This window comes from Chrysemys picta, chromosome 10 (assembly GCF_011386835.1).
Source record: "Chrysemys picta bellii isolate R12L10 chromosome 10, ASM1138683v2, whole genome shotgun sequence".
NCBI lineage: Eukaryota > Metazoa > Chordata > Testudines > Emydidae > Chrysemys > Chrysemys picta.
In genome coordinates this window covers 25,089,964-25,112,914 of record NC_088800.1, presented here as the reverse complement: position 1 = coordinate 25,112,914, position 22,951 = coordinate 25,089,964, and the positions used below count along the sequence as shown (strand labels likewise).

General features: G+C 43.8%; 3 protein-coding genes across 53 annotated transcripts in view; 2 read left to right on the top strand and 1 right to left on the bottom strand.

Annotated features, from left to right (window-relative positions):
- Window positions 1-1,576, top strand: part of LOC101936627 (cell cycle progression protein 1) — a 99,722-nt gene extending 98,146 nt beyond the window's left edge. For 32 of the 49 annotated variants that reach the window (XM_042853895.2, XM_042853896.2, XM_065558196.1 and 29 more), the window contains one exon: window positions 832-1,576. In XM_042853895.2, the coding sequence (XP_042709829.2) occupies window positions 832-1,015 (184 nt within the window). In that variant the 3' untranslated portion in view covers window positions 1,016-1,576. The remainder of the gene's footprint in view (window positions 1-831) is intronic. The other 17 variants (XM_042853899.2, XM_065558181.1, XM_065558202.1 and 14 more) reach the window with 1 other exon arrangement.
- PIGB (phosphatidylinositol glycan anchor biosynthesis class B) lies at window positions 1,105-16,025 on the bottom strand. 2 transcript variants are annotated; one of them, XM_065558230.1, is made up of 12 exons: window positions 15,756-15,896; window positions 14,025-14,157; window positions 13,508-13,628; window positions 12,297-12,401; window positions 11,967-12,097; window positions 10,821-10,961; window positions 10,258-10,309; window positions 8,621-8,832; window positions 6,115-6,179; window positions 3,703-3,916; window positions 2,735-2,912; window positions 1,105-2,129 (listed from the first exon to the last, which is right to left on the bottom strand). In XM_065558230.1, exons 1-12 carry the CDS (start codon window positions 15,889-15,891, stop codon window positions 2,010-2,012), a joined length of 1,608 nt encoding a protein of 535 aa, XP_065414302.1. In that variant the 5' UTR covers window positions 15,892-15,896; the 3' UTR covers window positions 1,105-2,009. The 2 variants fall into 2 exon arrangements, with proteins under 2 accessions (XP_065414302.1, XP_065414301.1); XM_065558229.1 differs by lacking the exons at window positions 13,508-13,628; window positions 14,025-14,157 and having other exon boundaries at window positions 15,756-16,025.
- Window positions 16,026-16,058: 33 nt separating this feature from the next.
- On the top strand, window positions 16,059-21,664 carry LOC112059007 (uncharacterized). 2 transcript variants are annotated; one of them, XM_065558235.1, is made up of 4 exons: window positions 16,059-16,187; window positions 17,490-17,563; window positions 19,569-20,140; window positions 21,101-21,664. In XM_065558235.1, the coding sequence occupies exons 1-4, from the start codon at window positions 16,059-16,061 to the stop codon at window positions 21,418-21,420; spliced, it is 1,095 nt and encodes a 364-aa protein (XP_065414307.1). In that variant the 3' UTR covers window positions 21,421-21,664. The 2 variants fall into 2 exon arrangements, with proteins under 2 accessions (XP_065414307.1, XP_065414306.1); XM_065558234.1 differs by having other exon boundaries at window positions 21,098-21,664.
- Window positions 21,665-22,951: the final 1,287 nt, after the last annotated feature.

Genomic DNA, 22,951 nt, shown 5'->3' with positions numbered 1-22,951 from the left:
AATTCCTTGGAGTTCTTGTAATATCAAAAAACACGCAAGATGAGCTACAACGGTCTATTAACAGCACCCTCCTGTCCTCTATCTAAGTCAGGGGTTGGCAACGTTCGGCACACGGCTCGCCCGGGTAAGCACTCTGGCGGGCCGGGCCAGTTTTATTTACCTGCTGACGCGGCAGGTTCGGTCGATCGCGGCCCCCACTGGCCGCGGTTCGCCGTCCCGGGCCAATGGGGGCGGCGACAAGTGGCGCGGGCGAGCGATGTGCTGGCCGTGGCTTCTCGCCGCCCCCATTGGCCCAGGACGGCGAACCGCGGCCAGTGGGGGCCGCGATCGGCCGAACCTGCCGCGTCAGCAGGTAAATAAAACTGGCCCGGCCCGCCAGGGTGCTTACTCTGGCGAGCCGCGTGCCGAACATTGCCGACCCCTGATTTAAGTCCTTGTATTGTGTGTACACACATGCGCGTACACACACACGCATATTATGGTGCAGATGTTTCTATTGAAACTTGGTTTGTGTATGTTCCAAATGTCTTTATGTAAGAGTATATTGTTCAGTCCTAACCAGCATTGTGTTCCCTGCAAGTCCAGCAGAGTGGTGTGGTATGGAAATTTGCACTGGAGCTTATTTACCCTGATCCTAACTAGGGCTTTGGGTAATCTATTTTGAGAGGTCTCCGTACATTCTTAAACATAAATAAATAAATAAAACCCATCATCTTTACACCAACTGTAACTCTTCTTTGAGCACTGGTAGTGAAATAATAATCATGTATGTAGTTGATTTTATTAAGATATTTTCAACAGCTCTAACCAAGTTTTGTTTACTCCTTTCAGTCAACCTGCTAAAAGGCCTACTTTCATACAATCTGAAAGTTCCAGACATGAAAAACAAACTCAGAAGCAACACCAACGGAATAAGAGAGAAGGTAAATGGCATAAACATGGTCGCACTAATGGAAGACACATGGCAAATCTTGAAATAGAATTGGGGCAATTACCCTTTGATCCAAAATATTAAGTAATTTATGTATGGTAAAATCAGGAAGATACAAGTAGATAATTTCTAGTGGTTCCTCAATGGAAACTAATTGTTTTTCAACAAAACTGCAAGGTGCAAGTGTTTCTTTATACAGATTGATTTTTACCCTGTTCAAAAGCATCAAACTTCCTAACTCGCATTTTCTCTAGTGTTACTTTACTGTTCTTTGGAAATGATTTTGGTTTTAGTTGTACTGTTCTGGAAACTAGGTATGTTGTGACTTGTGTGAAAAATAGGCTTAATTGCATTCCATTAGTATAGTTCAAAATTGAATCATACATAATGTACATGTAATTAACATGGTTTGGTGTACTAACTTCATCTCATCCTTTCAGAAAGTAGATCTAAATTATGGCAATGCATCTGTTAATGTTTTGTAATCTTATACTTGCTTCTTGTCTTTTTTGGGGGTTCAAGAGCCTGTTGACTTATGAAGAATTTGCTGTGCTGCATTCTAATCAGCTTGCTGACATATGCACTTGAAATTTCTTGCACATCTGCATATTGTGGAAGAAAAATAAAGAGGCGTTGTGGGTAAAAGTCTTTATTCATAAACAAATCTAGCATAAGTGTACAGTCCCATAGAGGTTATGAAGTCTTGTCTTACTCCTCTCCTCTAAATCACAAACGTCATGCCGTAGCTGTTGCTGGTGTTCTGTTAATTATTTATAAATGTCCTAAGACAGATGAACCGTGTTTTTTTCCCCTCCCCTTCTAACACCAAGAGATAAGATGAGAATATTGCCATTGAAGTTCCACTTTTCCACCAGTGAAGAAGCATCACTAAACAGGTTACGCCCAGTATAATCCTTATCTACTGCCTGTAAATTTGAGCCAGACCTGTCAATTTTGCTTACCTATTTTCAAGTATCACTGCCCTCTGTTCTGTACTAGAAGGCTGTTTAACCAAGACACCACTGTACAATACTGACTTCAGTTGGTCCCAGTTCAGAAACTGATCTTGAAGCATGCTTCATTTCACCCTTCTTGTGTAGACATAGATGTGGCTTCCAATTCGTCCTTGAGGCATATGGGTGTGAAAGACAGTAGCTGTTCTCTCGTAACCATTTAGGACAAGAAACGATGATATTTCCTGTAAATAAATACACTTTCATTTCCAAACAGTCCGGCATTTTTATACTGGTGGGGTACAAAATGGTGTTCCTAAACTTCTATTAAACCAACCACTCAGCTACCTATGGAAGTTAGGTTCTGTGTTGTGGGAAGGAGAAATACCAACCATACCATATCATGACCCTTGGTTAGAGTGAAATCTTGGTCACTCCCCACAACCTTGAGTAAATGGACTTTACAGAAGAGTTGAAGGTGAAGGAATTCTGCTGATTGCAGGCTTCTTTGCTCACTTTATGCCCATAAAGTCACTCAATGCAAACCATGTAGGTTGTGTCTGTGCACTTCAAACTTGCCTTGGTGCTGTCTTGAAGATAGCTGCCTTACAGCAGTACTTCATGGCATGAAGGATTTGCTGGGTACCCATGCATGCCCTCTCTGGGATCTTTCCCTTCACTACAGTGACACAATATTAGCTATGCTGTATTTTGGGCAAATGTTCAAGTCATACAGTTTTAAAGGCTAAAGAACATTTTCAAAGCTGCAATTTCAGCTTTCCCGTCTATTTCTTGTGAAAATTTGTATTCTTAGACTGATCTAGATAAAGTTAACTTGCAATTAACGTACCTGTTCTAGCACACTGAAGAAGACCAAGTGAGTAGGTAGTGTACCATTGTAAAATTCCTCATTAAGCCACTTGAGTGGATTAGAGTAAAATATATCTGCTTCATCAAGGTAACTCTCTTTTCCAGTTAGGTCTGGAGGACATTGAAGGAATCTCATTGGTAGAGGACAGTGAACATGGCTAGGAGCGGGGAAAAAATGGTTGAGATCCAGTGTTAAGTGATCATTTTAGATCTTAGTTTCAATTAAGGATGCTATATTGTAGACCGTAAAACTTCTTGTTCTCTTATTTTCCCATTATCAGTAGGTGCATCTTTCCCTTCTGTGCTAGATACATAATGTTTTTCTCATCTCTGTATTTCAAATAAGTATAAAGAAAGTAAAATGAGGTGCCAGTAGTGAGTGTAATTGCAACTGGGGAGGTTCATAGGAAGCAATAATCCACAATCTGATTTATTTTAGATTTTAATAGCCAAAAGACCATCCTGAGTGACCTCAGTCCTTTACTGAAGCACACTTTGAAAATAACATTATATTATGTTAATCCTTTAATTTTTATATATATATATCAGGATGTGTTACATAGTTCTGGAAGAGTTACTTTAGTCATGTCATACATAATAGTTCTATCTGTTAACCTGGTAGCAGAAGTCAAGGAAATAAGAATTAAATCTGGACTCCCTGCAGTAGTTAAATATTGGAGAAGGAGTGAAGCAATGCAAACTGCTAGGGCAAATATATGTCTAACACTAAGCTGTTTTGGTAACACAGGAAAAAATGCAGATGCTGGGTGGAATAAACAATATGAAAGATCCACATTTCCAATTTATTATTTCATACAGAGTTAAGACAGACTGAACAATTTGGTAATCGATGAACATTATCCCTCAAATAATTCAATATATTTGAGGGGGGGAAATTGTATGCTTGAGTAGCTTTAGTATTACAAATTGTATTAGCTACTTTATTACCTGTAAAAAGGAGTAGAGTGGCATGGCATCATTACAAAGACAGAAGCCCATGATTGGTTAGAAGAATTGTTACAGAGCTGCTGCATATGAATCATGACATCAAGAGAGCCACGCTGGTGAATCAAACCCGTATACAGGGCTGGGAGTAAATTTGATAAAAGCAGGAAGGTTATTGCTGATTTCTTCCATGTTTTCAATTGTTTAAGAGAATATCCTAAAGTGAGAAATATAAAATAGTTAAGCAGATAGGCAAGTGTTAACTATTAGTCTACAGCTCTCTTTTGACATAGTGCAACTTACTGAAAATTGATTAGTCGTGGCTAAATTAGAAGTAAAACAGTTCCTTGTTTTGATACAGTCAAAGTCACTACCCACTCCAGTTTTTTGTTTAGAATGGAAAAAAGGGGCATGTTTCATATGGATTCCACTCTAAAGTTAATAAAATTGAACCTATTTTGCGATTCAGAGCCGCAATTAGGGCTTAATTTTTCTAGGCTTGTTGTTAATTCCGTAGGGTGGGAAATCATTTAAGAAGAGGACAGTGAATCAGTCTGAACAAATGATAAGGGAAGACTGTTACTGAAGTCTCTGGTTCAAATGTCACAGGTAAGGCAAAACACGACATACTTCCCACTGTCAGTAATATGGCTCTTTGGTCTCTCCAACACTTTAAAAAGGCCTGAAGCAGGTTACTGTACTCCAAATGAATTGCTGCTGTAGCAAGGGAAGTGGGGTTAGGTGCTAAGCAATGCTTCAGCAGCTCTGGGATGAAGGAAAAAAAGCAGCAGGGAGCTTCAGAATTACAGTGACGGGTGTTGACTCTGTATCAAGGCTACCTTTCTGCAGTTACGTGGGCTGTTAACAAAAAAGCAAGATGGTATAAAACACCTGACCTTGTCTACAAACTTAAGATGAACCAGTTCAACTTCTATTAGTTTTTAAATTGACTTTGTTAAACCAGGGCAACTCCTGTGTAGACACTCTTATTAAGCTTAAATCATGATTAGTTTAGTTATAGCTATTTCTAATTAATGTAAACTAAACCAAAATAAGCCTGGCTTAAACTGAAATGAGTGTCCACACAGGGTTGCCCTGGTTTAAATAAAGCTGTTTAAAATTAAACTGGTGCAACTTTGTGTGAGTTAACAAGTCCCAAAAATCTATTCTTTGTAATTTTGCTCAGCTTTCATGGCTTTTGTGATATCAATTCACCAGAGCCCTCACTGTCATTCTTCCAGCCTAGGCAAAACCACAATTTAATATAAGAGTTTTTTAAAATAATACCCTTTCAGGCCTCCTTTCTACATCATAAAGCTACTAAAAAGGACAAGTGCAATTTTACCTTTGCAGGTCACCTTTAAATGTAATTGCAAATACAATAAATTCTGTAAAAGTCATAGAGGGCATGAGGACAGGTTCACACTCAATTTCTTTTTAAAAGACACTACCTTAAGGGCATTTTTGAGGGGGGGCCAGGGATCAATGGGAAATAAAATAACAGATTCAGCTAAAAATTAGCATTGTTGAAAATCTAAATGTTAGAAACTCATTATTTTTATGTCTTTAGAGCAGGGGTGGGCAAACTTTTTGGCCCAAGGGCCACATCTGGGTATAGAAAGTGTATGGTGGGCCATGAATGCTCACGAAATTGGGGTTGGGGTGTGGGCTCAGAAATGAGAAATTCAGGGTGCAGTAGGGGGCTCTGGGGTGTACGAGGGTACTCCGGGCTGGGATCGAGGGGGTTCTAAGGGTGGGAGGGAGATCAGGGCTAGGGCAGGCTCTAGGTTGGGGTCAGGATGAGGAGTTTGGGGTGCAAGAGGGCTGGGACTGAGGGGTTTGGAGGGTGGGAGGGGGATCAGGGGTGCAGGTTCAGGGCAGCACTTACCTCAAGCAGCTCCTGGAAGCAGCGGCATGTCCTCCAGGCGGCTCTGCTGCTGGCTGCCCCGTCCACAGGCGCCACCCCTGCAACTCCCATTGGTCGCAGTTTCCGGCCAATGAGAGCTGCAAGGTCGGGGCTTGGGGCAGGGGCAACTTGCGGAGCGGAGCCCCCTGGCTGCCCCTATGTGTAGGAGCCGGAGGGGGAACGTGCTGCTGCTTCTGGGAGCCACGTGGAGTAGCCTCAGACCCTGCTCCCCAGCGGGATCTCGAGGGCTGGATTAAAACGGCTGGCGGGCCGTAGTTTGTCCACCCCTGCTTTAGAGGTGCCTAGCGGTGCACCTAGGCAATAGTTGCTCCTGCCCCTATGATTCAATCTGTTTTGGTGGGGCTGTAAGTGAATAGAAGACTAATTCTAAACAAGCTATGGCTAGCATGCAACTTGACCATAACTAATCTACAGCCTATATTTCATGTAAAAAAGTTTCTACAGAAGGGTAATCACCACCACACAACATTTAAAATCCAAATGCTTACCACAAAACACCATGCAAAATGGCAGTACAGGATATATAAACCTGAATTCTTTGTGGCTCAACGTGCTGTAACAAAACAGGTATGGTACTACTGAAATAAAGTTATATAAATCACAGGTTTGTTGACAATTCAATAGCATGTTTTATAGCACGTAAGGATAGAAAAGACAACTTTAACAGATTTTTAAAAAACTGAGTAGTAAGCCTCCTCCTCACAGTCCTGGCTGGAGATTTCTGCTCTATTATCAAACCACCGCATTATCTGAATCCGTTCCTTGCCTACTAGCATGAAATATATGGGGCACGAGGAAGGGATTCAGTTAATGTGGTGGTTCAGATAATAGTATTTTAGAAAACAGGAGCATACTGCAGCTGCAAACAAACTACCATTTTCCAGGAACTTTACTAACATATGCCAATTGCCTCCAACAGACAGATAAGGAGGAGCATTCAGTCACCCCACTTACATGAAGAAAGTAGGTACAATAAATATCGTGCTTGACTATTGTGACATTAATCACATACTGCCTACAGTAGATGGTTTTTACACCCTGGCAATGAACATATTAAAATCTAGATCATAATTAGTACTTTATTAATTTTGTGACTGGGCAACAAAACGGTAGATAAAATTCAGTGCTGATAAATGCAAACTAATGCACATTGGAAAACAATCCCAACTATACATACAAAGTGATGGCGTCTAAGTTAGCTGTTACTGCTGAAGAAAGAAATCATGGAGTCATCCGCTCAATATGCAGCAGCAGTCCAAAAAAGCTAATCATGTTAGGAACCATTAGGAAAGAGACAAGACAGAAAATATCATAATGCCACTCTATAAATCCATGGTATGCCCACACCTTGAATACTGCATGCAGTTCTGGTATCCCCATCTCAAAGATATATTAGAATTGGAAAAGGTACAGAGAAGGACAACAAAAATGGAGAAAGTAAATAAGGAAATGTTATTTACCCCGTCACATAACACAAGGACCGGGGGTCACCCAATGAAATTAACATGCAGCAGGTTTAAAACAAAACAAAGTATTAGGTCACACAACACAGTGTTAACCTGTGGAACTCTTTGTCAGGGGATGTTGTGAAGGCCAAAACTATAAAGAATTAGGTAAGTTCAAGGAGGGTAGGTCCATCAATGGCTATTTATCAAGATATGGTCAGGGATGCAACCTGTAAGGAGAGACTGTTCCCTTGTCATAAGCTGCTGTTCAAAATGCCAAGTGAGGAAAAGTGCTGGTGGTGAATCAAAACTTAGCTGGGCACACTACAACTATGGAGCCAAGATTCATCTAAGCTAGGACAGCTGTGCACCATAGTGCTACTCAATACAGTCCTATAACTTGTGGAGTCAGCCACAGGAGGCCCACCCCATTATACCTGGATCAAGTGATGTATAATTATCACAGTGGCTCCTATGCCAACCCCTCCTGCAGGTAGTGCAGGGGGCATGATTAGGGTATCAGACTACTTTAGCTTGTGCCAGGGGACTGGAGCCGTACAGGATTGGGCCAGTGCAAGGTAGTTTAAAACCATCTTTGCATCCCTCAGTTTTGAGCTGGACTAATGACTGATGTCACAACTGTGACCCAGTTACAAATTTTTCTATATTTTATTAATACCATGTTCTGAAACAGGGGAAGGCCTTTAACATTGTTTGATATTTAAATAATCACTGTCATCTGTTTCACCTTCACATGGAACGGTCTGTTTCTACAGTGAGTTGTGTGTGAAGAGCCTGAACAAACTAATCCTCACTGCCATTTCTCATCCCCTGCAAACTGCGACCTTCACCTCTGGTTGTTGTCAAAATGGAGTCATAGAATATCAGGGTTGGAAGGGACCTCAGGAGGTCATCTAGTCCAACCCCCTGGTCAAAGCAGGACCAATCCCCAGACAGATTTTTACCCCAGTTCCCTAAATGGCCCCCTCAAGGACTGAACTCACAACCCTGGATTTAGCAGGCCAATGCTCAAACCACTGAGCTATCCCTCCCCCCTATGACAAAAGACAGGACTGATTTTTATATTGTAATAATATTTGAATTGCTCCATATGCAAGTCTTTACAGAAGATTTCAGAAATCTTGAGTGAAATTGAACAAAAGAATGTGATTTTCTTTAACAAGCCTCAGGTAAACAAAACTTTCAAACTCATTCTGCTGCTGAAAGCAAACACCTTTTAGTGATTCTGAGAAGTTTTCAATTTTGCTGCAATGCCCAATCTGCTCTCTAATCACTTACTGTGCCACCAACAACAGTTTAGAATGATTCCGTTAAGCCACTGTAGTAGGGTTAAATGCAGCTGTGTCATACCATTGAGTAATTAATTGTAAAATATTTGGATAATTTGTTTAATTCATTGGACACTGCCATTTGAATGCAACTTTCTTTGCATTAATTTCAAAATTTTGTTCTAGAGAAAATAAGTTATGACTTTGACTTTAAAAATAATGTGACTGGTTCAAAGTTAATTACATTTAAGGGAGCTTACCTGTATACCAACAATGTCCAAACCACTACCACTAGAAAGATCCGATACCTCTTTGGGGCCTGGATGCAGCCGTGAATAAAGAAGGGTAGATGGGTGCCCAAAATAACCGGCAATCCCTGGGTCAAGTACCAATGCCAAGGATGAGAACCATAAAATGTCCCCAAATTCTGTAGCACATTAAACTTCAAGAATTTCATCTGAACCAGTATCCACTGAAAGGTTAAAAAAAATGAATTAATGTTAAGTATGAAAATGTTAGATTAAGTCTGTCCAGTTCTGTTATGCAGCACCGGCATTAAAAGATACCATGATTTACATTTTTACCTAAAATCATTTTTAAAGTAAAAACTATCTTGTGAAAGCAATTTAGTTACTTTCAACAATTAATACAAGTTACAAGCTTTATGGTTTGAAAGTTTTCTACTTTTCTATTATACAGAACAGGTCTTTTATGTTGAACAAGACAAATGGGAAATGTTTTAAAAATCTACACACAATCTGTCTTAGGTGGTCACTAATTGACTTCCACAAAAAGTACAGGCTCATCTTTTAAAGTTATTGAATCCTTTAAATGAGACATGGGTTGTCCATAGAACTTTTTTAAAAAAAACAGGGGCAGGATTCTCAAAATTGCTCGACATTGGTGTAATCTGCTCCTATTTAAGTTACCATTTGCTTCAATGGAAGCAGTTAGATCAATGCTGAGCACTTCTGAAAATCCTACCCTAAATATTTTATACATCCCTTCGAGCGCTATAGAATTCTCCTCTGCCCACTTGAATATTGCTCTAGTACTTCTCTGTTACCTCTGTAATATCTCCTGCTTGGAAAAAATCTTTTCTACATATTATATGACATTGGGTTAGATGGACAACTTCAAGTTTGCCAAAATTGTCCATTTTACAGTAATATCGGCAACAGTCATCAATATATTTAACACTTCTTACCCTGAGAGCTGTGCATCTTTACCTGCATGAAAGTTGAAAACATGCAGGATATGAGTTGGAGCTTTTGCTAATCTTTGTTTTACATAACTGATGCCGTCTACAGAAAGCAGCTTTTGTAGGTAAGTATTAAACTGCCGAATACTTTATGGTAACACAAGATGTCAGAAATGAGAAGTTTCACAAGCAGGTTTACTAGGACAGTGCTAACTAGGATCTGTAAATACTTATAGAAGCAAATAAATACCATAACGCTACACCTGAGCCATCCTAACAGAAATTAATGCTGAGCTAACCATAACACTACAACTCTCCCAGAACATAAGATATGCTGCAGAGAATACCAGTGTAGAGTTTAGTTACTCTGTGTATCATTACATCAACATGCAAATATCTCTGAACACTGACACTAAGTATCAGTGAATTGAGAAGCCACTGCATTGTTGGTCTTATTTGAAATGGCATTCTAGTGATTTAACACAAGCATAGATATTAATGCCTAGAATTATAAGATTATAGGATACAGACAAACTGTTATTAGAGGTGATGCCAAAGGCAGAATGTACAGTACAGATCTCAAATCATTGAGACAGCGACAGCTCTTGAATTAGGAAAATGTGGAACCATCTGCCCAAGTACAAAATTGTCTTAAATTAAATTTGTAAGCATTTCTAACATTGTATGGCAACTTACCTCACCAAAAAATACACGATCGATTATTAAAGAAATCCCTAGAGTGGCCAATCTGCAAAAATCAAGAAAAAGCTCCTTGTATTACTGGCATCTTCTGAATGTTTAGATTACACTTTTCTTCAGCTTGTCTCTACAATTTATTGTGTGTCACTGTCCCCTAAACTAGTCACAGTTACTTAGAGTGAATCACCAACACTTAGACTTTCGGGAACAACCACTGGTTGGCTTGGAGGTCCTCTTCATATTTTCCCCTCATGAAATCTTTCCATGAAACCTCCCTCTTGTGGGGATACACAGCGTTTGTACTGTAAGCAAGGCCCTTCTCCAAACTGTTGCCACAGTGTTTTATTCTTCACTTTTGCACATCTCCCTAAGTTGAAACGTTCAGGAGGTGTCCTGCCCCTGGCTACAGTCTTATTAGTTATATATATATAAAAAAAAGTAAATATTGATAAGCAGAATGCCTAAATGAATCCTGTTAGGATGGTTATAGATGGTAACATATAATAGTTACTATTTAGTATGCATAGTGTCATAAATCACTGAATTAATAAAACACTTACCCTACTGGAATATAGCTGTATAGAACAAGGTCTACCTTCTTCTGTTCTTGCCAGAAATGCCTGAGCACCAAAGGTATCCATGGAATTACAGCAGTTGGACGAATAATAAATGCAAGTGCTACCAAAGTTAAATATTTGCAACTAGAAATGAAGAAAATATTAATGAAACAGTCAGAGTACAATTGTAAAGAGACTTAATTGCTTTTTCGTTATATGATATTTTAGTCCAATGTGACAGGAGTATCACATTTTTCATGTCACCATGTTTCTGGACGCTGACTCAGGCAAGTACAACATACAGACTTCAGTACACAGCACTGCCTTTAACCTTGAATCTTTGGGTGCAAACACTTGCTTATTGGCCTGCTTCTATGAAAAAACTGTGTAGTAAATTAAACTATGCAAGACTAAGTATCTAACTAGAAAGTATATACAGGCTTTTTAAAAGAGTAATTACTCAGTTCAAAATTAGTTAATACATTGACTCTGAATACTTGTTTGGCTTGAGTGACCATCTTTCATGTCCTTCCTAAGTTCTCACAAATTAAGTATCTCTACACTGCCCTAAAGATGAAATTAATGTCCCCCATAGGTGATTATTTGGTTTGAAATGAGGAACAGCAGAATAGTAATTTTACACATCCACTACCATCCCCTGTAGACATGTGCAGCAGCAACACCAGTTACCATTCCACTCAGGAACTAGAACAGCTGCAGTTTCTCCACAAACTGAGGGGTTTGGGTTGCTGGATCAACTAAGGATTAGTTTCCTATGGCCCCATCCCCAACAGCTTATTTGGAACCAGCACAAAGAAGTCTTGGCACATAGAGAACTTGCAGGTGTTCCATCTATGCAGTCTTGCCTAATTGGTTTGCATGCCACTGCACTGAACCTATGCCTTTGGATGAATTTCACCCTCAGTAACAAAAGGAATAGTTATCTTCCACATTATCTTTATACAACTTGAACTAATCTTTCTAAATTCAGAAGCCTGTGCACTTGTTCAGACAGACGTAAAACATCAGGGAGGATATCAAAAAGGCAGGAAAAGTTTATATATGAACAGAAAGCATTATTTTAACAGTTGCATCATTTTGATTGGTAACCTTTGGTTGGGATAATGTTGTTAGTGTAAATTCTCTCACCTACTCCTTATCTTTGAGCCTTCCATTGGATAGTAGAAAAGAGCAAAGATGGTGAGAACTGTTTCCATGGTGTTTGTTAGAGTTCTGGTACAGCAATACCATGTAAACCAAGAGCACAACTGGCAAAGGTACTAAAAACAATTATGAACAACAGGGGAGGTGTTAATACAATATTTGTATAGCCTTTAAGGAAAGAGGTGATTGAAAAGTTTTAGACTTCAGTGCTGACATTTAATATCATTAAACCATTTCTTAATTTCTGCAGTACACTGTATGCTAAAATACTATAAGGCACATACACAAGACACGTATTTCAAGGCTGAGACTCACCACCCACTTTGCTGTTTCTGCATTTTCTAGGTGTCTCACTAATGAGTAAAGCTTTACGTCTGCTAGAGCTGACAGAACTGCTTGCACAAGTCTAGGGATCCAAATCTATGTTAACAAAAAAAAAAAAAAGTTTATTTATTTTTCTGACTCTTGTTTCCTGAAGCCCCTATTAACTCCCAAGTTTAATTGCAATATATAAAACTAGGAGATTCTTGAAACTTCAATCCACGGAGGAAACTAAAGGTATATGACTGTCCTCTGTACGTTTTGATGGAAAGCTCTTATTATTTTAAATACCGTAGTCCTAGAGAAAGATGAGTCCAGAGTTTCTATTAAAACCAATCAAAGACAGTGAGTTAATTTGACATTCAATTGAAAGTTTCCAGAAACTCAAGGCAGCACTTTCAAAATTGTTCCACAATGATGTAACTCATCTTTAAATGAAATCAATGGGAGTTTTATTCATTGTCTTCAATGGAAGCAATTATGTCAATACCAAGTGCTTTTGAAAAAAACCTACCCTCAGATTCTGTTGAGTTGTTAGTTATTTGCAGTCCTGGTCTTATACTTGCAGCCAAAGTAATCTGCTAATTAAAGAGCTACTGAGTAAATCATGTTCTGAGTCTAATGGCTAAGGATATGATTTAATCACGGAGATCACGAATTCCATGACTTTAATGAACCTCTGTGACTACTTTGGCTACAGCACCCGCCGCAACAGCTGCGGTGGGGCTGGAGCTGTCAGCCTCTCTCTCCCCCCCGCCCCCCCCCTTCAGTCCCATCACTCCGTTATTTGTACTAAAAGTCATGGGCAGGTTGCAGGCTTCCATGAATTTTTCTTTATTGCCCATGATCTGTCTGTGACTTTCACTAAAAATAACTGACAAAATTTTAACCTTACTAGTGGTACAACACTATCTTCTTTGACGTTTGAAGAGGTTGATAGAGATCAAGAATCACCATCTATAGTCTTCAGCCCCACCCTTGCCACTGGAGCCATGCAGGTGGACCCTTGTGACCAGGCAGAGCCACATTAACTTAATTGAGGCTTCATGCGCTGGCAAGTGTTGCACTCACATGGATCCAATGGCCAAACCAGGGTCTTTCATTTCATGAGGAGGACAGTTAAATTTCCTACCTACAATGGTTTGAAATTAAATTAATTGTAAGTTGTAGCTGGGCTTTAAAAAAAATATTTCCTTTATACTTACCAGCAGCTGAACATCATCCTTTGCCAGTAGCTGTAAAACTCTGTAGATAGTTGCAAATAGTAGTGGGTATGAATAACCCCTTAAACCTTCTGCCCATTCCCAGGTCAAGTAGCCATAATTAGTAATATTAAGGATATTTAAAGAACTTAAAAGTTTTCCTGTTAGTGTTCTACTTATTCTCAGGATTTCCTGATTCTTTGTTAAAAATCTTACTCTGTGGCCACTGTCAATTAGTGATTTCTGCCAATGGTCATATTAATTTCTCACTGCCAGGGAAACCTCTAGCTTAACACTCTTCCTACCAAAAAAGGACAGTGGTAGTGACATAGCTCCAAGAAAGTTACTAGGATACAAAAGCATGGAGCAGAGAGGGCATTTTGGGGGCAATAAAGTCATCATAAAGAGATGTTATTACAGTATAAAGGACACAATTACGACAAAATGAAAAAGTGAGCACACTTAGTTCAGTTCTAGAAAGATTCCACTCATTTTAACTTCAAAAAGCAAAGGATATTTGAAAACCATATGATGTGCAACTTCAAGCGACTGCCAGTATTCATCTGGAACAAAGCTTGTCTGGACTAAAAAGCAGTTAAGTACTCGCAGAGTTATGGTAAACAAGACCAGATAAATGTTTTCGCCAATAAGCTCTGAGAAAGCAAAACATTAGTTTGGAGAAAGTCCCTGAAATAATAATTGCTTATGGCTACTGATGATTGAACAAAGGCATTCTCTTTAAAATGATAGCTTTGAACTGTATAGTAGCCTGATCTTAGAAATGAGATATATGGTAGCATTATCGTACATATGTCAAGAAGTTCCATCATTTTATGTCCCATTTTGCTGTTTGCACTTTAACAGCATTATTCCTCACAGCCTCCAGTTTGATTCCATGTTGAAGTCTTAAATGATTGCAAACTACTGTATCATCAAATCAATTGCAGTGACTGAAGAAGGATCGAAATCCAAATTAAAACTGAATTTAGTGAGAACTTTTCAAACAAGTACCTTGGACAGTTATTAGTGAGAAGAAAGAGTTAATGGCTTTGGATTAGTTATTCTTCCCCACAGCCAGCTTCCCTCTTTTTTTTTTTTAAAGTTGCTCTCTTCTGTGGAATCTCAGCTTATATATATATATATTTAAAGTAAGCCACTGGCTCGCAAGTTTGTAAACATGAATCAAATGTAACTGCTGTAGTAGTGTCTGATTTTGCAGAATCTGAAAAATTGGCTGAGGTGTGAGTAGTCCTGTTCATTTCACTGGTTACTGACTCTGATGTCCATTTGAATTAATGATAACTATTTCACAACTGATCAAAGTATGTAAGAAAGGTGAGGAATGGATGGAGGACACTTGGAGCAACCAAAAAAGTGTTACTTTCCCAAGGTTACAGTGGTGGCAACCAATGTTCTTCAGAGTCCCCTGCTACAGGGTCAGTTATGGTAGCCTCCTTCTTTCCCAGCAATGATGGCAGCAGAATGACACCTTTAGGAGCCTAATCTGCTCTGATGGTGATTGCTGGGTCAGGCTGCTCCCTCCCTTACTGCCACTAGCTGCAACTGCTGCTCCCCCCCCTCTGCTGGAGACCGTCTACAAACTCAACTCAAGCACATCAGCTATACAGACTTCTCCAGTTTCTCTTTACAAATGTGAGCTAGAAACTTTTTAACGTAAAAGTTTAGATTCTAATGTCATCACTTGACTTTGGGAACATGCTACTTTTCTTACGTCTTCATGTAACCATGGGTGTATCCTATCCTAACCAACGGTGAAGTCTAGCAGAACATATATACGAAGTTTTGAAGTGCACAATCTGCTGCAAATGACATCTCACGTTGGAGTCTCAAGGAGGTGAGTTTGCGGGCAGAGTTTCAGAAAGGACTGCTTCCTCCGCCCCTTGAAGAAAATATTTGCACACGCAACCTGGCGTGATTAAGAAGCCCCTTGGGTTCCTCCCACTGGCCCAACTAACAACAGGAAGAGACTGCAGGCACCTGGCCCACTCTTGGCTGGGAAGGTGTCGAGACCACCCCCGCGGTACTGGCGCCTCTCAACCCCCGCCCAAGCAGCCGGCGGGGCACAGCCCGCCCCTCTGTAGGGGTGTCTCGCTAAGCGGCGGAGCTCCCTCTCCGATCGCTGCCGCCCGGGGTCAGAGGGCTGAGCGGGACACAGCTCTCGGTCTACTCCACCGCGTGTCCAGCCTCAGGCCCTTCCCCCAGAGCGTCTCCTCTCCCGGGCGCCCCTCACCTGGGCCCCGCTCCCCGCCGGCCCCCGGGGCAGCGCTGTACAGCGCAGATTTTCTCTTGCGGAGCCGCACGGTGTCGGCACTGCGGGTCCGGCCGCGGGGGAAGAACCCGCCTCCGCCTCCACCCCCCGCCTGCATGTCGGACGCAGCTCCCCGCACGGAGCCTCGAGGCCTGCCGGGCCACTCTCACTTCCGCCTTGGGCGGAGCCAGAGTGACGCTCGGGGGCGAGGCTGCGGCCCTGCCGGAGCTTGCGGGGGCTGGGTGAGCGCATGTGCGGAAGAGTATTTAGGGGCGGGAATTTGGGATGAAATTCAGCGGGGTGAGAGATTATGTCCCTCGGGGCGGGGGCCAGACTCTGTACTTCCGGCAGCTTGTCTGGCCTATGGAGGTTTCATCTCGCTGGTTTAATCGGTTCGACGAAGGAGTCTCGAAGGTAAGGCGGCGGGAGGGGTTTGCAGGGCTGGGCTCTGGGCAGGGAGGCGGGGGCTGATGTTCCCGGAGTCTCCTCCGGCTTCTCGATCCCTGCCCCGATTGACGATGGGGGGCGGGTGGCTGTGCCTCCCTCAGCTTCGCTCAGGCCTGCTCCCCTGCACGGGGCAGCGGGATCCGCTCCCTCCACAGCTGCCCCCGCCTCCGTGCCTTTCCTTGGCTGTGCTCGGGCCATGGGGCGCCGCCCCCTCGTTCTCCCTCCGCCCCTAAATTCTGCCCCGGTCTCGTGGGAGGGTGAAGGGCCGCGGGAAGCGCCTCTCCCGCACGCTGCCTCCCCCTCGGGAAGCTGGGCGCGCTCGTCTTGAGGCGCCTCTCGGGCTTCAGCTCTCCCGTGCCCGGCGATCTCCGCTGTTTCCGTCCACAGCTCTGCGCTGCCTGGATAGTCCCGCTGGCGGCGGAAGCTGGAGTCTGGAAAGAGCTGGTGGGTCGTAGCCCCGAGCCTTAATCCATGCGGCGCCTGTCACCGAGGCGCTGGTAACGGGGATTTCAAGTAGCACTTCTGTCAGTTACACCTAGTGACCAATACTTAGTGTACCGCCATTGAAATCCAGATTGCTGTGAGCTAAGGCAGCATGCCCCCGTGTGGGGGCATTGCCTCGGGGGAGAGACACTAAGTGCGAACGGACACAGAGCAGTGGCAGTGGAAATTTTCCCTATCCTGCCCTACTAACGCTGCTGTTGAAGGAGACTGTAACTGGCTTCAACTTTCTGAAGAGGGGTTGACCTTCTAAAAAGTTTGGGGGAAATGCTGGAAAAAGTTTTCTACCATAATTTTATATGTTTATCATTTAACTATGGCACTGCCTTACAAAATGGACAAACATTCCCTCTACTGAAGAGCTGACAGGCAAATGTGATCTATTGGCTGATATTGGAGCTAGTACCCATAAAAACCTCAATCCTTACTGGAGAGAGAGGAAAAAGACCTCCAGGCTCCTGATCTTTGTATTATACAGTACAGAATGTGTGATCCAGCTCCTCTATGAAACCAAGAGAAACCTGCTTTTTACAAGGGAGCAGCACTTCTATCTTACCATAAGTAACTGAACACTGACTTCTTAATCATAGTTGGCGTTCTTGCTCTGAAAAGTGGAACAGAGCCACAATTCTTATGTTATCACATTTTAGGTGCAAAATACAAATATTTATATTGGTCTTAGACCCATCTGTTTACAGTTCAAATTGATTTAAGTGGAAATTGTGTGCATGGATGATGGCAGAATATTTTTTGTTTTGTTTTGTATAGCAGCCCCTACCCAAAATAACACTGATAGTCACGTGTCAATACTTCATTCTTTTTGGACTGCAACAAACATTACAGTGAGTAACACTTTACATTCACTTTCATTTATATGTAGATCTGAAGATTTTGCTTGGCTACTCAGATGTCTTTAGAGTATCTTTGAAGACAGGTGTGACAAGTTACAGCTTTGGCTGTTAAAATGTATGGTAAACTGCCATTACCTCATATCTTTCTGGGGGCTCTCCTTGGAGTTGCAGGAGGATTCTACATCTATAAACCAATATTTGAACAATATCACAGAAAACAGAATAAATTAAAAGAAAAGCTGCAAGCACCAGAACTAGAAGAGAAGAAAGAATAGCAGAGATTACATGGAGCTGCTTGGTGATATTGGTTTGGACACTAAACTTTTGTTCCGAGAGAAAAACAAAATAACATAAACCAATTTCTTTTGAAGAATAGACTATCTTGGTGAAGAATAAATATGCTTTTTAATTAATGTAAATATGGTGTTTTCTTAGATGGCCAGCTGCACATACGTTGATTGAATTGCATTTGATTCCACTGACCTTTTTCTTTAAAATTATAGGTTTCTAGTCTTATGCAAATTCAGAGTTAGGTCTGTCACTCTGCCCTTAGTCCTAACACCATTGGGAATAGAAAGCATACTTGTAGTACACCTCTACTCTGATATAACGTGACCCGATATAACATGGGTTTGTATACAACGCGGTAAAGCAGTGCTCTGGAGGATCAGCGTGTCAGCTCCCTGTGCTCTGCTTCCCGCCACCGGTGAGTGCAGGGAGGTTGGGGAAAGGACGCCCCCCCATACTCACCTGCGGCGGGAAGCTGAGCGCCATGGCTGGGAGCTGGTGGAGTGGAGCGGGCTGGGACTGGGCTGCTCCTGCACTCACCAGCAGCAGCGGAAGCGGGAGGTTGGGGAAAGGACGCTTCCCCGTACTCATCTGTGGCGGGAAGCTGAGTGCCATGGCTGGGAGCTGGCGGAGTGGAGCGGGCTGGGGCTGGGTTGCTCCACTTACTGCTGTCGGTGAGTGTGGGACCTTTCCCCACCCCCCAGCGACACTACTGGGGCCGGGGCAAGGAAAGCGGAGCGGGCTGGGGCTACGTTGCTCTACTTCCCGCCGCAGGTAAGTGCAGGGGACGTCCTTTCCCCAATCTCCCCACACTCACCAGCAGCGGTGGGAAGCAGAGAAGCCTAGCCCCAACCCGCTCCACTCCGCCAGCTCCCAGCTGCGGCGCTCTGCTTCCTGCCACAGGTGAGTACGGGGGGGGCGTCCTCTCCCCAACCACCCTGCTCTCACCGGCGTCAGGAAGCGGAGCGCCGCGGCTGGGAGCTGCCGGAGTGGAGTGGGCTGGGGCTGGACTGCTCCGCTTCCCACCACTGCCGATGAGTGCCTGTCATGGGGTGGGGGGTGTGGATAGGGGTTGGGGCAGTCAGGGTACAGGGAGCACGGGGGTTGGGTAGGGGGTGATTAGGGATGGGGGGGGGTCTCTGGAGGGGGTGGTCGGGACAAGGAGCAGGGGGGCCAAAGCAAGTTCGATATAACGCGGTCTCACCTATAGCGCGGTAAGATTTTTTTTTGGCTCCAGAGGACCGTGTTTATCGGGGTAGAGGTGTATGTGTGATCTGAGAGTGGCGTGTGTGTGACCCACCACTGAGTTTCTTAGCTCTTTAACAGCATGTTACAACCTTCATGCTGTAAAAGTAGAAAATTAGACATAGGCCTGGTCTACACTATGAGTTTAATTCGAATTTAGCAGTGTTAAATCGAATTAACCCTGCACCCGTCCACACAACGAAGCCATTTATTTTGAAATAAAGGGCTCTTAAAATGGATTTCTGTACTCCTCCCCGACGAGCGGAGTAGCACCAAAATCAATATTGTCATTTCGAATTAGGGTTAGTGTGGCCGCAATTCGATGGTATTGGCCTCCAGGAGCTATCCCACAGTGCACCATTGTGACTGCTCTGGACAGCAATCTGAACTCTGATGCACTGGCCAGGTAGACAGGAAAAGCCCCGCGAACATTTGAATTTCATTTCCTATTTGTCCAGCACAGGAGAGCACAGGTGACCACAGAGAGCTCATCGGCACAGGTAACCATGCAGGCCAGTAATCGAAAAAGAGCACCAGCATGGACCGTATGGGAGGTACTGGGTCTGATCGCTATATGGGGAGAGGATTCAGTGCTAGCAGAACTTCGTTCGAAAAGACAAAATGGCAAAACTTTTGACAATCTCTCCAAGGGCATGATGGAGAGAGGCCACAATAGGGACTCAGAGCAGTGCCGCATGAAAGTCAAGGAGCTCAGACAAGCCTATCAGAAAACAAAGGAGGCAAACGGTCGCTCTGGGTCAGAGCCGCAGACGTGCTGCTTCCACGCTGAGCTGCATGCAATTCTAGGGGGGGCCGCCACCACTACCCCACCTCTGACCGTGGATTCTGAGGCGGGGATAATCTCATCAGCTACACCTGAGGATTCTGCGGACAGGGCGGAGGAGGAGGAGGACGAGCTTGCGGAGAGCACACAGCACTCCATTCTCCCCAACAGCCAGGATCTTTTTCTCAGCCTGACTGAATTACCCTCCCAAGCCAGTATCCAAGACCATGACCCCATGGAAGGGACCTCAGGTGAGTTTACCTTTTAAAATATAAGACATGGTTTAAAAGCAAGTGTTTTTTAATGATTAATTTGCCCTGAGGACTTGGGATGCATTTGCGGCCAGTACAGCTACTGGAAAAGTCTGTTAACGTGTCTGGGGATGGAGCGGAAATCCTCCAGGGACATCTCCAGGAGAGCTTCATGGAGGTACTCCAAAAGCCTTTGCAGAAGGTTTCTGGGCAGTGCAGCCTTATTCCGTCCTCCACGGTAGGACACTTGACCACGCCATGCTAGTAGCAAGTAATCTGGTATCATTGCATGACAAAGCCTGGCAGTTTATGGTCCCAGTGTTTGCTGGCATTCAAGCAACATCTGTTCTTTATCTCGCTGTGTAATCCTCAGGAGAGTGATATTGCTCATGGTAACCTGGTTGAAATACGGGAATTTAATTAAGGGGACAGAGGTGGCCGTTCCTACTGGGCTGTTTGCCTGTGGCTGAAAAGAAATCCTTCCCTGCAGTTAGCCAAGTGTGGTGGGGGTGGGGTGGAATTGGCGCTGAGCTTTTCGCCTTTGGCTAGCAGGGATCTTCCCTGATACCAGCCACACGGTGGGGGGAGGGATAAAGCGATCATCCCAGAGAATTGGATGCGGGGGCGGGGGTTAGTTTTTCTGCTGCTGAAGGTTAACAGGAAAACCGCAGCACTCAACGGGCTTTGCTTGGTATGTGGGAAAGGAGGGCGCAGAAGCTGAAAGACAATGGCTTACCATGGCCGCATGCAAGCTGAATTCTGTTGCCTGAACCTGCGTCTGTGATCTCTAGCAGCAAAGCCACAGGCACTCAATATTAAGATGGAAAATGCGACCTTGTACTGAAATCACATGTGCTATGTCATGTGAATAGTGTTGTTCACCATGAAAGAGTATAAGCATTGTTCTGTAAAATGTATCTTTTGAAAAACTTCTTTCCTTTTTTTCCATCCCTCCAGCAGCTGCAAATTTTTCAAGCCGCCCTCCTCCATCCCGAAGGCTATCTCAGATAAGGCGGCGGCGAAAGAGGACGCGAGACGAGATGTTCTTGGAAATAATGGAATGCACCTGCAATGAAAGAGCTCATTTGAATGAGTGGAAGGACATGGTATCTAAGTACAGGAAAGATGTCAGTGAATGTGAGGTCATGAGGGACGCTCGAGATGAGAGGTGGCAGGCTGCAATGCTGGGGCTGCTGCATGATCAAACGGACATGCTCCGGTATCTGGTGGAGCTTCAGGAACAGCAGCAGGATAAGAGTGCCGCTGCAGCTGCTGTATAACCCTCACCATGTTCCATAGCCTCCTCACCCAGATGTGTAAGAACGGGGGGGGGGGGGGGGGAAGCTCTGTGCACCCTCCCACTCCACCCCAGTGGACAGCCCAACCAAAAGGCTGTCATTATATTGAATTTTTTCAGTGGCCTTTTACTTCCCTCCTATCCTCCTCCCAAACCCCACCTGGGTTACCTTGTCGGTTCTCTCCCTATGTTTATAATCAATTAATAAAGAATACATGATTTTTAAACGATAGTGACTTTATTTCCTTTAAAAGCAAGCTGTGATTTAAGGGGGGAGGGTGGTTTGCTTACAGGGAATGAGTCAATCAAGGGGGCGGGTTTTCAACAAACAGAACTTTCACACCGTAGCCTGGCCAGTCATGAAACTGGTTTTCAAAGCTTCTCTGATGCGCAGCGCTTCCTGGTGTGATCTTCTAATCGCCCTGGTGTCTGGCTGCGCATAATCAGCAGCCAGGTGATTTGCCTTAGTGGAGCAAGGCAGAGATTGTGGAGCAAACAGCAATAACAATGGGGATATTGGTTTGGCTGAGGTCTGACCAAGTCAGTAATGAGTGCCAGCGACCTTTTAAATGTCCAAATGCACATTCTACCACCATTCTGCACTTGCTCAGCCTGTGTATGGCTTCATGAGCCATGGCATTAAGGGGTAGGCTGGGTCCCCAAGGATAACTATAGGCATTTCAAAATCCCCAAAGGTTATTTTCTGGTCTGGGAAGTAAGTCCCTTGCTGCACCCATTTAAACAGAGTAGTGTTCCTGAAGACGCGAGCGTCATGAACCCTTCCCGGCCAGCCCACGTTGATGTTGGTGAAATGTCCCTTGTGATCCACAAGTGCTTGCAGCACCATTGAAAAGTACCCCTTGCGGTTTATGTACTGGGTACCCTGGTGCTCCGGTGCCAAGATAGGGATATGGGTTCCATCTATCGCCTCACCACAGTTAGGGAATTCCATTGCAGCAAAGCCATCCACTATGACCTGCACGTTTCCCAGAGTCACTACCTTTCGAAGCAGCAGCTCAGTAATTGCTTTGGCTACTTGCATCACAGCAGCCCCCACAGTAGATTTGCCCACTCCAAATTGATTCCTGACTGACCAGTAGCTGTCTGGCATTGCAAGCTTCCACAGGGCTATCGCCACTCGCTTCTCAACTGTGTGGGCTGCTCTCATCTTGGTAGTCTGGCGCTTCAGGGCAGGGGAAAGCAAGTCACAAAGTTCCATGAAAGTGCTCTTACGCATGCGAAAGTTTCGCAGCCACTGGGAATAGTCCCACACCTGCAACACTATGCGGTCCCACCAGTCTGTGCTTGTTTCCCGGGCCCAGAATCAGGATTCCACGGCTATAACCTGCCCCATTAATATCATGATCTCCAAAGCACCGGGGCCCGCGGTTTGATAGAATTCCATGTCCATGTCCTCATCACTCTTGCCGCCGCGCTGCCGTAGCCTACTCCTCGCCACCTGATTTTGCAGGGTCTGGTTCAGCATAGCTACCCACAGTGCAACGCTCCAGAAA

What these genes read in the sequence shown, in the direction of transcription:
- LOC112059007 (XM_065558234.1), top strand. Translation starts at nt 16,059, where the DNA reads ATGAAATTCAGCGGGGTGAGAGATTATGTCCCTCGGGGCGGGGGCCAG. An exon ending in GGACTGCAACAAACATTACA is followed by an intron (nt 17,564 to 19,568) that starts GTGAGTAACACT and finishes TGTCCAGCACAG; the next exon opens with GAGAGCACAGGTGACCACAG. An exon ending in CCCCATGGAAGGGACCTCAG is followed by an intron (nt 20,141 to 21,097) that starts GTGAGTTTACCT and finishes CCATCCCTCCAG; the next exon opens with CAGCTGCAAATTTTTCAAGC.
- PIGB (XM_065558230.1), bottom strand. Translation starts at nt 15,891, where the DNA reads ATGCAGGCGGGGGGTGGAGGCGGAGGCGGGTTCTTCCCCCGCGGCCGG. An exon ending in GGCTCAAAGATAAGGAGTAG is followed by an intron (nt 10,962 to 11,966) that starts GTGAGAGAATTT and finishes CTTCATTTCTAG; the next exon opens with TTGCAAATATTTAACTTTGG. An exon ending in TACAGCTATATTCCAGTAGG is followed by an intron (nt 10,310 to 10,820) that starts GTAAGTGTTTTA and finishes TGATTTTTGCAG; the next exon opens with ATTGGCCACTCTAGGGATTT.